At 35.1% G+C, this 14,538-nt stretch overlaps 1 protein-coding gene across 3 annotated transcripts in view; it reads right to left on the minus strand.

The window, feature by feature from the left end:
- The window catches only part of HEATR5A (HEAT repeat containing 5A), a 64,823-nt gene that overhangs the window by 38,097 nt on the left and 12,188 nt on the right, over positions 1 to 14,538 (minus strand). For all 3 annotated transcript variants that reach the window (XM_005520310.3, XM_088057553.1, XM_014249929.2), the window contains exons 5-13: positions 11,839 to 11,947; positions 11,168 to 11,317; positions 10,732 to 10,903; positions 8,578 to 8,738; positions 5,850 to 6,105; positions 4,587 to 4,742; positions 3,627 to 3,877; positions 1,161 to 1,272; positions 141 to 293 (exon numbers count right to left, since the gene is read on the minus strand). In XM_005520310.3, the coding sequence (XP_005520367.2) occupies positions 141 to 293; positions 1,161 to 1,272; positions 3,627 to 3,877; positions 4,587 to 4,742; positions 5,850 to 6,105; positions 8,578 to 8,738; positions 10,732 to 10,903; positions 11,168 to 11,317; positions 11,839 to 11,947 (1,520 nt within the window). The remainder of the gene's footprint in view (positions 1 to 140; positions 294 to 1,160; positions 1,273 to 3,626; positions 3,878 to 4,586; positions 4,743 to 5,849; positions 6,106 to 8,577; positions 8,739 to 10,731; positions 10,904 to 11,167; positions 11,318 to 11,838; positions 11,948 to 14,538) is intronic.

Consider the following 14,538-nt stretch of genomic DNA (forward strand, 5'->3'; position numbering starts at 1 on the left):
GCAAGTATGTTGGGAATTGAATATAACCCTTACCATCTACTGAAAAAAAATCAATATGAAGTGTCCTTGTCCTTTCAAAAGGGAAATTAACTAAGAGCCCAGTTTTAAATATGCAGAGAAAGACAGTAAATCTGGCTTACCACAGAGGGCACCAGCACGACCTTCCAGTGTTACTTGCCAGGTAAATGCATCTCCTCGTGTTTTCTCTGTTTCTAGGTCTTTAGGAGATGATGGAAAGATGCACTTCCACAGTAACAGCATTCGTGGTAGATGATGCTGGACAACTGCAGGACCTGTAAATTTTGGCAGTTGTTATGCTAATGCAAGGATTAATAAAACTAAATTTTCTTTCCTTCTTTTTTTTATTGTGTTCACAAAATCTTTGCAGGATGAACAAAACCATATGCTACTTTCCCAGCCTTCTCATACGTAATTTCTCAAATATTTACTGGTTTGATACTTCATTTTCATATAAAACTACACACCCATTGACACATTTACTAGTGTGTTACCAAAACAAATACAATCTCTGTTCTACAAAGTACAGACCCTGTGCATGACCAGCAAAAAAGAGATGCAAGGATCAATAGTGCTGTTTAGAAAAGCAAACATTTGTTTTAGGTTAATTAAGTATAACAATGTAAGAAAGAAAAAAAGAAGGGGAAATTTTTGGGCAGCAGTAGCACATGAAAACATTAAAAATACGACCAAAGCAAATAAAATATATTCTTCATTAGTAATTTACTGATCACAGTCAATAATCTGACCATTAATACATCTTAGAAAGTTCTGTAAGATTTCAAATGCGTGACAAAAGGGAAATATAAATGACTAGCTCATTTTTCCAGCGACAAATATTTTAAAATTCTTCATCACCACTAGGAGATTTGGTTAGATTCATTTTGAAATTTATTATCTACATTTAATTAATAGCAGTCCCACTCCAATCACTGTTTTTCAGAAATTGTTCTCAATGAACTGATAGCAAATTTGAAAGAAATAACATTTTTTATCTCAGAAAGTTTTTCCAAATATTCCAACATTTGGGGCTTTTTAAATTATTTTGCAGCAGTAAATTAGACAAAATCTCAAACTAAAAATCAGAGACAGAACACTGAACACCTTAATGTAGATTAGGAAAAAATGTAGAAAGCTACTACCTAATGTCATGAGAGCAGCTATCAAGAGCCATCCAGCCTGCATTCGCTGCAGTGAAATGCGACTGTTCTGAGAAGCAGAACACAACAAATCCTCTGCTACTGTCATGATTACCTTCAAAGTAAAAGAGAAGAAAAAAAAAAGTAAAAAAGAAGAGCATCACATTTTGATAGCTACCAATTTTTTTTCTATACTATTTGGTGTAATGCTTGAGAGAATCCTATTCTCTTGCTCCCAGAGGAGAATGCCATATTCCTCTTATACTATGGCAACAAATTCAGGCTCATGAAGTTGCAATTCCTAACTTCAGTATTAGTCTGGGACAGCCTCAGCAGTTCTCTGGAGTACTAGGTTACTTTGCTGCTTTTACCCTCTCTTTTATTAACAGTAAAATGATAACTGATAATTTTCACAGGAAATTGCACTGGAAGGATAGAAGTGTTCTGATAGTATGTTTACGTCACAATGTGTGCATGACATCTATGAATTACAGCTCAGAAGAAGGGGTGAGAGTGATAATTATCTTTTTATCCTTGTCTAAGAGTAAAGTCTATAATTCACTCTGACCATTTTTCAAATCAACAAATGGTATAAATGACAAATAAATTAAAATAGTATAGTTTGAATTAATCCTATTTTAGCTGCTCCAGTATAATTGCACATGCCCACTATATGCTAAATGCAAGGTGAGTCTGCTTGTTACCAAAAGGTACATTACATGGTACAACTCACATGGAAGAACATCCTTGTGTCCATGCACAATTACCACAGTATGGCTACAAATGCTATAAGTATTCTGCATGTAGTTGGCTTCAATTATGTTTCTCACATAAATATCACTAAAAAATATCTTACTACGTGCATTATGTCCAGTCTCCAAAACAAACTGCTCATGAGTCAGTATTCCAAGTAAGAAGTGCCATTATCAAAAGCATCATTAAAAAGCTTCAGTATAGAAAATATCATTATATAAATTTTTTCACACTTAAATTTTGAAAATTGTGAAAGGTTGCACATGCAAGTTTGTTTCATAAATGTTTGAGATGTTTACACTTCCAAAACTTCATCTGAAGTCTTTTTTCCAATATGAAAGTATTAGTTTCCCCAATTCCATAATGCATACCAAATCTCTATTTGTATAGATTCCTGATAGAGTTAACACATTTGATTCTAAAATAAAACAGTACCTTTTAAAAATTTTATTCCTAAAAATCACTAAAAACTTAGTATACTTAAACTACCTGTAAAGCATACATGCTACAAAGGATGTAATTTAATGATTTCTGACAATTTTTCTCCACATACTAGGAGGAATACCTTATTCTGAAAATTTTTTTAGAACTTAATTATAAGCAATAGGACTGAATATTAAATATACATAAAGTCACTGATTTTATTTTCTTTACATTCCACCTGCAACTCTAATTGCCCTCTCAAAGGATAATCCATTAATATAAAACAACTTCTCTACACATCACTATTGTCTATGTTTGATATTTCCTTCTCAAAACTGCTCTCTTTCCACTCCTCAGAAGAGGAGCTAGTCTGGAATCTGGCAGTGTTCCTAGGAGAGAGCAGAAAAGGGCTTTTGTCAACTGTTCTGTTCTTCCCCCTGACAACTTAGTACAGAATACAGTGTTCCTCCCATATTTTTTGTGCCCTCCCATACCTCCTCCCTAGCCCAATTTCATCCTATTATATTCCACTAAAAGAAATCTTTGTTAAGAATTACGTTTCCCTGTTAAACAGAAAATTCAGCTCTGCTTAGGTGCATAGTATTTGAATGGCACTTCTCATCTATTGAAGTGGGCAAATTACATTCATTTTGTTCTCTCCACATGATCTTTCAGCAATCACAAGGAAAAGTTCATGAGTCAGGACTCTGAACGTCCAGAAAGTTCTTACCATCCACTGACACTGAAATAGTTATTTTCAGAAGAAAGAATGCAAGTTTCTACATTATACAAAAAATCAGCATGTACTGCTGATATTTGTGATCCACCATGGTTTTCCAAACATGAGTAACTCAGTGGATAAAGTTTCCATTAAGATGGAAACAGTTCCTTCCCCCAGCCTTTATTTCTACAGCTGCACTAGTGAGGAGATTGGCATCTTAGACTGAGTTAATGCAAGAAGCTGATTTCTGTTATATTCTGTATAACTAAATTAAAGTGTGCATTTGTTGGACTTGACCAAAGATTTTCAAGATAGTAATTGTAGTCATTGCTGTAAGCACTGACTAAGCTGTACACTTGAAAGTCATTCCCAAGAAACAGGAATTTCTGCTCCTGACACATGTGAGAAAAACACATGTTTATTTGGGTCATGGTATGCTTCAAAGTCCTCTTCTCGAGGAACCAAAGTATCTCATCAGTATCACTGGGTATTGTGATCATGTCTCAAAGAAAACATGCAAATACCACTGCAAAAAAATATAACAGCCTATGTGTAAAGTATTCAGACCATACCTTCCCTTTTCCATGTGGAATTCCTAAAGGACAATGTTTTACTGCACCCAGCAAAGCGGCGACAGCAAAACTATAGCCAGTTACTGCTTCTGGGCAGGGTTTCAATGTGCTGAGTCGTTCAATGCAACGATCCAACAGCAGGGACACGTAAGAGGGCAGTGCCACCGCAATACAGCGCAAACACCAAGCTGCTGTCAGTCTAACTGAAACGCTGGGATGAAGAATGACAGAAATTACTGCTTCCAGAACGCCTGAAAAATCAAAAGAATAAACACACTTAAGAAAGAGGCAAACAGATTGTCAAAGAAGCAAAAATGTATATGCTGGACTGGCAAACATAACACAATCCAATTTCTATATTTCTCTTGAAAAAGTACTATTGTTTTTTATTTTTAAGTAATTGTAACAAATTGAAGTAATTAAGTTCTTCTTAGAAAAATCTATCCTGGATGAAAAGTAGGACTATGGAGGAAACCTAACATATTGCACAGTTATCCCCCAAAATGCATAGAAAATAGCTGTAAGCTTCTGTAAGGATCCATGTCATGGATGCAGCTAAATGAGAACAATAAAGGTACCCATCTCAATTTAACTGTTTTATTATAAACATTATGAAGTGTTGGACCTTAAATACAACCCTTAATGAAGTAAAATTTGATAAAGACAGACAATTTTTTTTTTAATTGACATACTTGTACAGGTTAGGAAAGATACAGAACTTTCTAGGCAATATTGGAAATCTTCCTACAGCATGCAAGGCAGTCAACTTTCCCTCCTCCCCCCTTTTTTTTTTTAAGTTTATTGGAATAAAACAGAAAATAATACAAGAACTATGGAGGATCTTGGTTAGGAGACTGAGCACCAGAAGAATAGCCGTAAGAAATCAAAGAAGATCACAGTGAACAAATGAATATAAATTTAATTTTTACTTTGGCTCACAAAATAATTCAGAGCTTGTACCTGTACTGGAGTCTTGCAGTAATGGTGCTGCTGTAGTTCCTAAGCCATGAATGAGACTTCCAAGTTCCTGAAGTGCACACACAAGCACATGCTGACTTGCTGTTACATCTGTTGTATTAATTTTTGTTTCCAAGTTACCGTCACTCATTGCAGCATCTGATAACACAGTACAAGAAAATCGCCATGAAATCATTACCAAAACCAGATGGGAGAAAGCCTTTTGCCAAGATAAGTTGTTTATATTACTAAATGAGCTTTAACCATTACCATTTTTATTACTGTTTTCATAAAGGGTTACCTTCACTGAGACAAGTATATTTCTTTTACTGAAAGGATGCTGTAGTAACATCTGTGAGGGTAAGAGTGTGGATAAATGGAAAATTTATTAAATTGCTTATCTTTACATGATGGAGAACAGTAGCTAGCAAGAAGAGTCCTATCATCTGCCCTACCAAAAGTAACTTGAAGACAAACTTCAGTGTAACTTCCCAGATTTTACTGCATCATATGAAAAAAAAGAAAAGGAAGAAAAGAATGAAATTTTGCAAGAGCAACGAGAGAGAAGGCAGAGATGTGGAATGAAGAGGGAGGGAAAAGTATTATTTTTTTGAAAGTTTATCTTTTGAGACACAAATAATTATGTCTGTTTAGACAACAAAACATTTACATATTTAAATCAGATACAACATGCAGCTCTACACCAGAAGACAACAGGTTATGTCCAGGATTCTTTCTTCTCCTCCAGAAGGACAATGGTGGAAGATCGGAGGCTTTTTCTGGAAGCAATGTACAAGATCTTATCATGCAAGATATCTGTTTTCTCCAAAAGAAATGCTCATTTGTCATTTAGGAACAAATGCTTCTTTTTTGAACCTTTAGTAGTGTCAACTGCTCTGAACAGGAAGGCAGGATCTGACTAGACATGCATTATCTGCCAACCTAAACTTACTTTACAATACTATCTGTATGTTATTACTGCATTTATTTCATTTGTTAGTGGTTAAAATTACATTTGCCAGGAATGGAGTGTTAAAAGATCTTTAAATACTTGTGTGGGTACACACGTACGAAAACAAAGACACACACAAGCAAATAACCAGCCCCAGCTAAAAACAAAGCAGCCCATCAAAAGCCCTCTACATTATCATGGTAATAAAGCAGCACTACATATTCTATTTCTGCAGATTCTGGAATAGGTAGTTGGACAATCACTTAAAAAAGGAAAAGCAGAGGCACAAACGGATAATCTTGTTAGACCCATACCTACAACTTTCTTCAGTTTCCAGATGGCCTGACAAATCTCCTTGGCAGCTGCAATCTGAGCCTTTTCCCCAAGCAGGCCTCCTACTGTAGCTCGAAGGATGAATGAGACACAGCGGCGACAGCCGATAGCATCCACGGGACTCTGAATAGCCTTAGGGTGAGACTGAGACACAAGATGTAGAATATGGGCTAGGAAGGCAGAGAAGTTCCTTTCAAGCCATTGTGCTCCTAATGTAGAGACAAATACCACGTATGCCTGAGAGAGATTGGAAAATAAACATATTTTAGAGCAAAATATCCAGAAATTCACTGCTAACTATCCTACATGCTTATTTTTTTAAATTTTCACATTGCCACAATTAGAACACTAAATTGAAATGATTTATACATTTCTGCATCCATAAATCACATATGTTTTCCCTATAAGGTATCTGCAATTTTTTATATCTATATATTATTTTAATTTTTAAAAATAATTTAAATTACTATCAAAATTGGTATGGGTCCCTTCCAACTCAGCATATTCTGTGATTCTGCACTAGTAATATTGCAGCCTGCTTTGACTGTAAGTTATTTCAAGCTGCTTGCCCATCTCATCTCATTGCAGAGTGTGAGAAATGGCAGTTTACCCTGCACAGGCACTTGTTATGTAAAACATTGTGTTTGGTCTCACTGAACAACAGCTTCCAGCTATTTAACATTCTGCACATGAAGCCCAAATTTAATGTATGAATGCATTTTAAGAACTACTATGTTACAAAACTATAACCCATAACCCAGAGAAAATTTGGTTATTAAAGGGTCTGAATCAGGAAATATTTGCAGCCCCCAAGCACTCTTCTACAATGAATTTTAATAGCTTGCCTTGCAATGGCGGTACCATAAAAAGACTATGTTTGTCACCACACAGAGAAGGAATGCAGAATCACTTTACAAATCTAATCACTACAAGACCATTTATTTTGCCACATAATAAGCTCCCCTACAACTGCCTTCTATGTGCATATGTTGGATTTTTTAAGGAATAGATCAAGCAAACAAATTACAAAAAATGAGAATATGCAAATGAACACACAGAATTCCTCATTAGTAGTTCACAACTACTGCTTATATCAATCCATTTCTGTATTTGCCTCAAACATACTTTATCTTGTGTCTAACATTAACAACAAAATTACTCACGTACAAGAAAGGGCACTACTGTAGACAAAATAATTGTACTATTAGATCCTGCTAGCACCTTACTGGTCTTGACAAACACTACTTTAGCCTCATCATGCATCAGTACATTACCCTGGTTTTATAGATTTGAAACCTGACGAATTTAACAGGATAAAGACTTGTGAAGAGTGATACTGCCTTGGCTTAATTTTAAACTCTGTCTTGAACCTGGCATGAACAAATATAAAATCTTCCATATGTAAGAAGTAATCTCAGAGCCTTTCTTATTTTTATATTCATAATAAGCTGCAACTCACTAATTAATACATTTTATATCTGCAAGCGTTTTCTACTCACAACTACCGATAAATTCACAACTTTTCAAGCTTTTTTTTTGTAGAGACATCGCACTATTTAAACTGTTCTGGTACAGTTTGAGTGTACCATCTAGCACAGGTACTACTGTGTTAACATAGATATTCTTGAAAAAGGAGCAACTTCCAAAAACTATTGTCAAAACATTGAATTGAGATATCTGATATATTCCTGGAAAACCAATAAAACTGTCATGTATATAGAACACCCTAGAAATCCCTGGCATACAATTTCTAGGCGTATAACTGTCAAGGTATTATTATTCCCCAGCTTTTCTGCTCTCTCTGCCAAAAGTTATGCTTCCACTCAGCATGACCTGAGCACAGAAGAGAATTTGTAGCACCTTGTAGCTGTTTCACTGCAAAATCTGGCAGCTTGTATCAGTAATTCAAGCTAATTTAATGATCTTTTGCACAGAAGTTGTAATGTACTGACAAACTGCCCTACTGGCAAAGGTGGTTATCACAGAGGTGTGGGACTGTAACAGACTAAAATAATCACAGCTATTTGATACATAAATGCTCATTACCTTTAGTCTTGATTCACAGGTTTCACATTTGAATATGTACAATTCAGCATGTTTACATTTAAGATAAGATTTACAGGATTAAGCCAACCTGATATTATCTGAAAAATTTATACTGTTTTTACCAGTAGGCACTACATGGTCTGCCTTCAGCCTTGTTCAGTTTACAAGATTCTATGCTTTGAGCATCCTGGAACACAGCAAAACAGATGCTGGGCTTTTTCCACTAAATTCTGTTTTCCTTACTTCTCATGCACTTACTCAAAGCAGAACCATCCCTTCAGAACTAGACTGGGAATTCCCTACACAGAAGGAAACTATTTCAAGTTCAAACATTTCTTGTAACTTCTCCCTTTAATTTTCAACTGTTAAGAAATCAGTTTTAAATTAAAAAGTTGAAGAAGTTATTTATATCAGTCATCTGAAATTCATATCATGTGAAGTTTTAATTTTTAAAATGTCAAACTCTTGGGTAAACAATAAGCAACATCAGAAATCTTTTTTTCCTTTCTTTCTAGCCTGACTCAAGATGTAAATCCTTATTTTCAAATATATACATCTCATGACAAATACAAAAAAAAGGACAAAAAAAGAGATACACACAGAGAAAAACAATTATACAAATGTTTAGCAATCTCAGAAAATCATAACTGAGGTAATCCAAACCTGTGTGACTCCAACTCTAACATCTCTGCTGACTGAACTGGTCCCTTTCAACATATCACCACTGGCTCGTAGAAATCCACAACTTCCACGCAGAAATCCAGTTCCCAATAGCTCCATCACATCTTCCAAAGAGATTCTGCGGAAGTTTTGCTTGGTAGAGGCTAAGAATAGATGCACATCTTTAGAGGAATAGTTCAAAAATCTTGCTACATTTTAGAAACAGTTTCAACTCTCTTAATTATAGTAAAAATAATTTGCACAAACTCAGTAGCACAATCAAATCCAAATACTGTTTGAGCATAACTTCACAACAGAAACTAGGACATTTTAGCTCTCATTGCTCCAGCAAAGCACAATATTTCCTAAGGTTTTCTATTTTAACTACCTTTAAGTAGTTTAAACCATTACTTAATACGCATACTTACATTTATCCTCCCTCAGTTATTTACCATCTATGCTTCCTCTGCAAAAAGGTTGGTAAGGTCTATTCCTACCACCCAGAGCTTCATGAAAGCCCTGGTTCTTACATAGTCCAGCTTACAAGCAAAGACAACCTCTATTCCAAACCTCAGGCAGATCCCTCTCTGCTACACTTAGCCATGTAAGGGCACAGCTATAGGGTCTCTTACAAAAAATATCAAGTTACCTGAGCATTAAGACAGTTCTCTAAAAAAGAGGAAAAAATAAAATACACTTGCAGTAGTTTAGGAAAATCATCCATCCCCAATTCCTATTCCAATGCCTTATTTCTTGATAGAAAGTTCATTTAAAATACATGCTGGGACAAGAACATGTAAACTTAGCACGATAACAGCACACTGTGCAAACTGACCTAAAATTTTCACTGCATTTTTCATTCTCTATCAAGGATACAAATGAGAACAGGAATGACAGGATTTTTTGATAAAGATGTCTAGAAGAAAAAATTAAACAAAACCCCCTCCACATCAGCAGTTTATCAGACACAATGCACAAATTTCAGGACTACAAATTTCTTCATGTACTGCTCCCTTCACCTATCCCCCCAGTCCCTTCTAGTCCCCATATAGCTTCTGCCCCACTTAGCTCTGACTTCTTTTTAACTAAAAATAACTAAAATAAGGACAAAACTCCTTGATATAGCCAACCAAATAATTTATAAGCTTCTTATATAACCTTATCTTAGAGCCTAAGAAATATCAAGTACATTGCTTACATATATTAAAGGAAACTAATGAGTCTATAAGGAGATCAGAATATGAATTTTTTTATTTTATTGAGAAAAGATAAGTGATCTTTTTTCCTGTAACATAGTAAATCTCTCCCAAAACTTCTGGGGGAAACACATTGTAAACAAAGACTTCAGAGTCTACAATGCAAATACACAGCCTCAAGTACTTTGGAAGGTGGGCTTAAAGGCACATCATTTTGTCATTTGCTGGTTGCTGCACTGAAGGTCTTCTCTGTTGCCATTAAAAACAGAACACTCAGTCTGAATCACACCTATCCTGCATCCTGCATAATCTGCTTAGATTACAGTCAGATATTTAGCTTGGGGCTTCTAAGACTAAAACCACTCAGTCTGAATCACACGAAGTATTGGACATGGTATCTTTGTGCCAGGATGCTTCAGTTAAGTACTGTCTGTCAGAAAAAAAACGTTACATGGCTGTTGTGTGAACAAAACTGCCTGCTGATTTCTGCTTCTGATCATATTTATACTGCTATCCACCAACAATCCAGATGTTGCATCAATTACTGCAGAAAAACAACTTGGAAGGTATCCTTAACTTTTTAGTTTGACAGAGAGACTGCCTCAGATCTTAGTTATTTCTAAACTGCTTAAATTAATCTTGCTCTTAAATTCCTGAAGTTACTAATTTCTCTCCATACAACAACAATCTCATAGCAGAGAAAAAGTTTTACTACTTTCCATTGTCTGTTATTTTATAAAGATAGATAGATAGATAGATAGACAGATAGATAGATAGATAGATAGATAGATAGAACCAAAAGCACAGCACTTCACAAGAAAAAAGACCAAACCAGAGATATGAACAGTCGGAAGAAGCTTACAATGTGATTTTACTTCAGGCTTCAGCAGAACTAGAAAATTTCTTACCATCTGACAGATTTTTACAGATGAGGAATCAGCAAAGAAAGCACATATGTTACCTGTTATCTGCTTAGATGTTAGAGCTCTAGCCAATATTGTGCCTAGAAGTTTTGAAACCTCTAATCGTACATCATAATTGGAACCTTCAAAGGATTTAAAACATAAGGTAACAACGCTATCCAGGTCTGTACTCCACATAAATACTGCTTCATTCTGAAGTTCGAGAAGACACTAGACAAAAAAAGGGAAATAAAAGTGTTTTGACATGGAAAAGCACTCAGTAAAAATTTTAGTTTGCTACATAATACACTGATTTCTCCCTAACAAAGAGAAGCACCTTACTTCATACTAAAATTACTTGATTTTTTTTCTGCTAAGTTAATATCAAAGAAACACAGGTAAGCAAACAATATTTTTACTTCTGCGTTCATTAATCATTAGAACAGAATTTTATGTTTTAGGGAGCTACTTCAAACAGCTCTTGGAGCAGTTTACCTTCGCAGCAGCACAGCGGACAGCCATGGATCGATCTGTCAAACACGATCGGGCAGCTTTGTAAATATCCCTATGGCAGGGGATAGCAGCAGCTCCTAAACCATTTAATATATTTTGTAAACTAAGCATGATTTCATAACGTCCTTGAGACTGAAAAATGAAAAAGAGAATTGTTAAAGTTTTGTAACCCTAAGCTCTTTGGAAATACAAAACACCAACTACTGAAATAGGTAAAAAATGGCTGGGTCTTTTAGAGATCTAGTTATACTGAAATAAGTTAAAGCAGATAACTTGGCCCAAAACTCTACAAGCAAATGAAAATAGTAATTTTGTGTTCTATTGAAAAGCAATAATTACAAGTATAAACCCCAAAACATAAAGTATGAGGTAGAGAAAAAAATGTTTTCATTAATAATGCAATTAGATTAGAAAATGTATCAATTACTTTCATGAAATCAGACAAAGAAAAGCTGTGCTCCATCCTTTTGTAGTCATAATCCATTAACTTCAGTACCTCTTTAGAATTTAGACACTGATTTTTATCTGACTTTTCACAACTTTTTTTTTTTTTATTTTGGCATCATGCATTTTCTCTTATTCATTGGTCCAGCTACCAACAGTAAAAATCCTTTTATTTTTCCAGTCATTTTTTAAACATGCTGTTCCAATACCTCTGCATTCTTCATTGCTTTAAGCACATTCCCAACGGTGTCAGTAAAACTGTTTCCCAAAATTCTTCCCAATTTTTTGTATAAATAGCCCAAGCATACCACCGCAGCACTAAAACAAAAGCAAATCCAAAGACGCGTGAAAATGGATGCAGTAAGAGATGAAAGGGATTAAGACAACTGAAGTAATCAATGTGCAAACAGCAAAATAAGTGATCAGAATGTCCCAAAAATGTAAGTGGGTCATCAAAAGGGAAAAAAAAAAATGGTCTGTATGTGGCACATACCCTCTCAAAGAAATGCAGATACAAGAGTTACTAAAGTAACTTGGGTAATACAAGAATTCAGATAATACAATCTTCCAGTACATTTTACAAGAGGAATTCAATTTTCATATCCACCTTTAAACCTTAACATTCATTTTTTACTAAGCACGCTCTGTGTCATGCTGCAGCAGATGCTGCCAGAAGTAGTCAGGGACAGGTTTATTTACAACTTGATGGTTGACAGTAGCCTGCAAATGGTCTAGTAATTATAATTCTGCCGTATTTTATGTATCACAATACAGGAAATACCTTGAAGGAAACAAGACTATAAACCCATGTACTTTTTTCACTGCAGACAGATTCTGAATTTAATATTCAGGTGAAATACCTGATAACTGGACTCTGTGTGCTCATTGGCCTTTCCTTTAGGCAAAGGCAAAAAAATGCTAATATTTAGGGAAAAAAAAAAGAAATCAAGAAAGAGGTGCCTAATGAAAGAGCATTTTCCTTTGAATAATTAGTTAATGAAAACACTTTGGTTTTGTATTGACAGATCTATAACTAAACCAATTAATTTCTTGAATGCAAAGAGAAAAAGAATTATATGTTTAATCAGCTTTCAGATCTTTTCCAGACCTACTTAAATATGCAGACATTGCTCAGCATCCCCTTCCACAGAACAACATTTTGCTTATTCCCCAAATGAATACAAGTTCCACATATTTAATTTTAAATTCTCACACTGAATATATTCTTAATTAAAAAAATACATTTAATATTTACAGTAATTCCCTAAATGCACAGTAATAAAAACCTAGTATCCTTTATCTATTATCATACCACAATATTACTTTCATCAAAAATCCTGGTTTTGTTACTGCTTTTGTTACTGCTTTTATCCAAATCAGTACACATCAACAATTTGGATTTACATTTTTTTCATTATGTGCCTTGGCATAAAATGACAATTTTCCAATTTCCCTTCTAAATTGAGCATCTGATGGTCACAGGTACTCTCCTTAATAAAGCAATAAGCTGCATTGATGCTGCATGACCTCTTTAACTGATTTGATAGAGCATTCACATCACAATGAGTTTTAGCAGCAGATGAGCACCTAACTAAGGTTGTGTTTAAAATGCTTGCCTAAAGCATTTTCATCTTCCACTTATATGAAAGAAGAAAAGTGATAATCTATGAGATAAGGGACCAATTCACTGGAATCTGTATTTAAAGGAATTCCCAGGTGTATCAACATATTGTGAACACGGATGATGAAGTGTTGCTACGAGACAACATGAACATGCATGCTAAATATGGACAGATGGCAAAGACAACATTTTAATCAAGATCAAAACAAAACAAAACAAGCAGTTTTTCTACACTGAACACCAACTATTTCATATATTTGCAGCCTAGGATGAAAGATTTTACTCAATACACAGTTCTGTAGTTCCAATTATTTTCTGTAGTCTATTGTATCTGTGTCAGTTCTACCAGAAACCCCTTAACCAAAACTTTATTGAAGAAAATCATATTTCACAATTACCTTTTTCTCTACCTCTTTTTTCCTCTCCTTACCACTGCTTACATACCCAGGAACATTCTGTGCACTGCCACCTCTCTTTCTCTCCCCCAGCTGCTACCCTGCATTCTGGCTTTGGTTATCTCCCATTTCTGCATTACTGCCAACAGCCTCCCCCAACCCTCCTTGCTGTGCTGACATCATCCCACTTCCTCCAGTGTGGCACATCAGAGCTGAAGCAGGAAGCCCTGCAGAACTCTGTCCCATATTACACCTCAACTCTAAAGTTAATGCGTATCATTGTTACGAATGTAGTAAAGCAGTAATTTACTTTGCAAGACTAAGACCCTTTACACCAAATTTATTCTTAAGTAAAAAGACTGCACAAGAGGTCAACTGGAACAAGAAGGAAACAAAAAACTAGTATTAGAAAATACAACTGACTCCTCACAAAATCTGTTTTCAGGCATCTTTTCTTGTGTTGCCAGAAACAGTTTTAGCATGTGAAGTAAAGGAGGAAGAGACATCCTGCTCTGCTTTCAAGACCGTATCATTAATGCACATGGATATTTTACTATCTCATCTTGACTACCTTTACCTTTAATTTGCTTCACTATAATGAGAATTGTGCATAATTTCAGGAATGAAGATTATTCATAACATCTCTGCACATAAAGATTTGGCTTCACATTCTGAAATAACAGTTCATGTTTCACTGCTCTGCTGCCTAGGTTTTCAGTATTTAGTTACAAATATTTCAGGTGTTTTTTACTATATCCAATTTCCCAGCTGAATTAAGAAATGTACTCAGCAACTGTCTCTTATACCTGGAGTTTTACTTGTCTGTTCTACTGCTCTTCTCAGCACTATTATTACCTTTTCCTTGTTTTTGAACAAGGCTTTCTCTTAACTCT

This window comes from Pseudopodoces humilis, chromosome 7 (genome assembly GCF_049639895.1).
Source record: "Pseudopodoces humilis isolate 2021_Gansu_Grassland_sample_001 chromosome 7, ASM4963989v1, whole genome shotgun sequence".
Taxonomy (NCBI): domain Eukaryota; kingdom Metazoa; phylum Chordata; class Aves; order Passeriformes; family Paridae; genus Pseudopodoces; species Pseudopodoces humilis.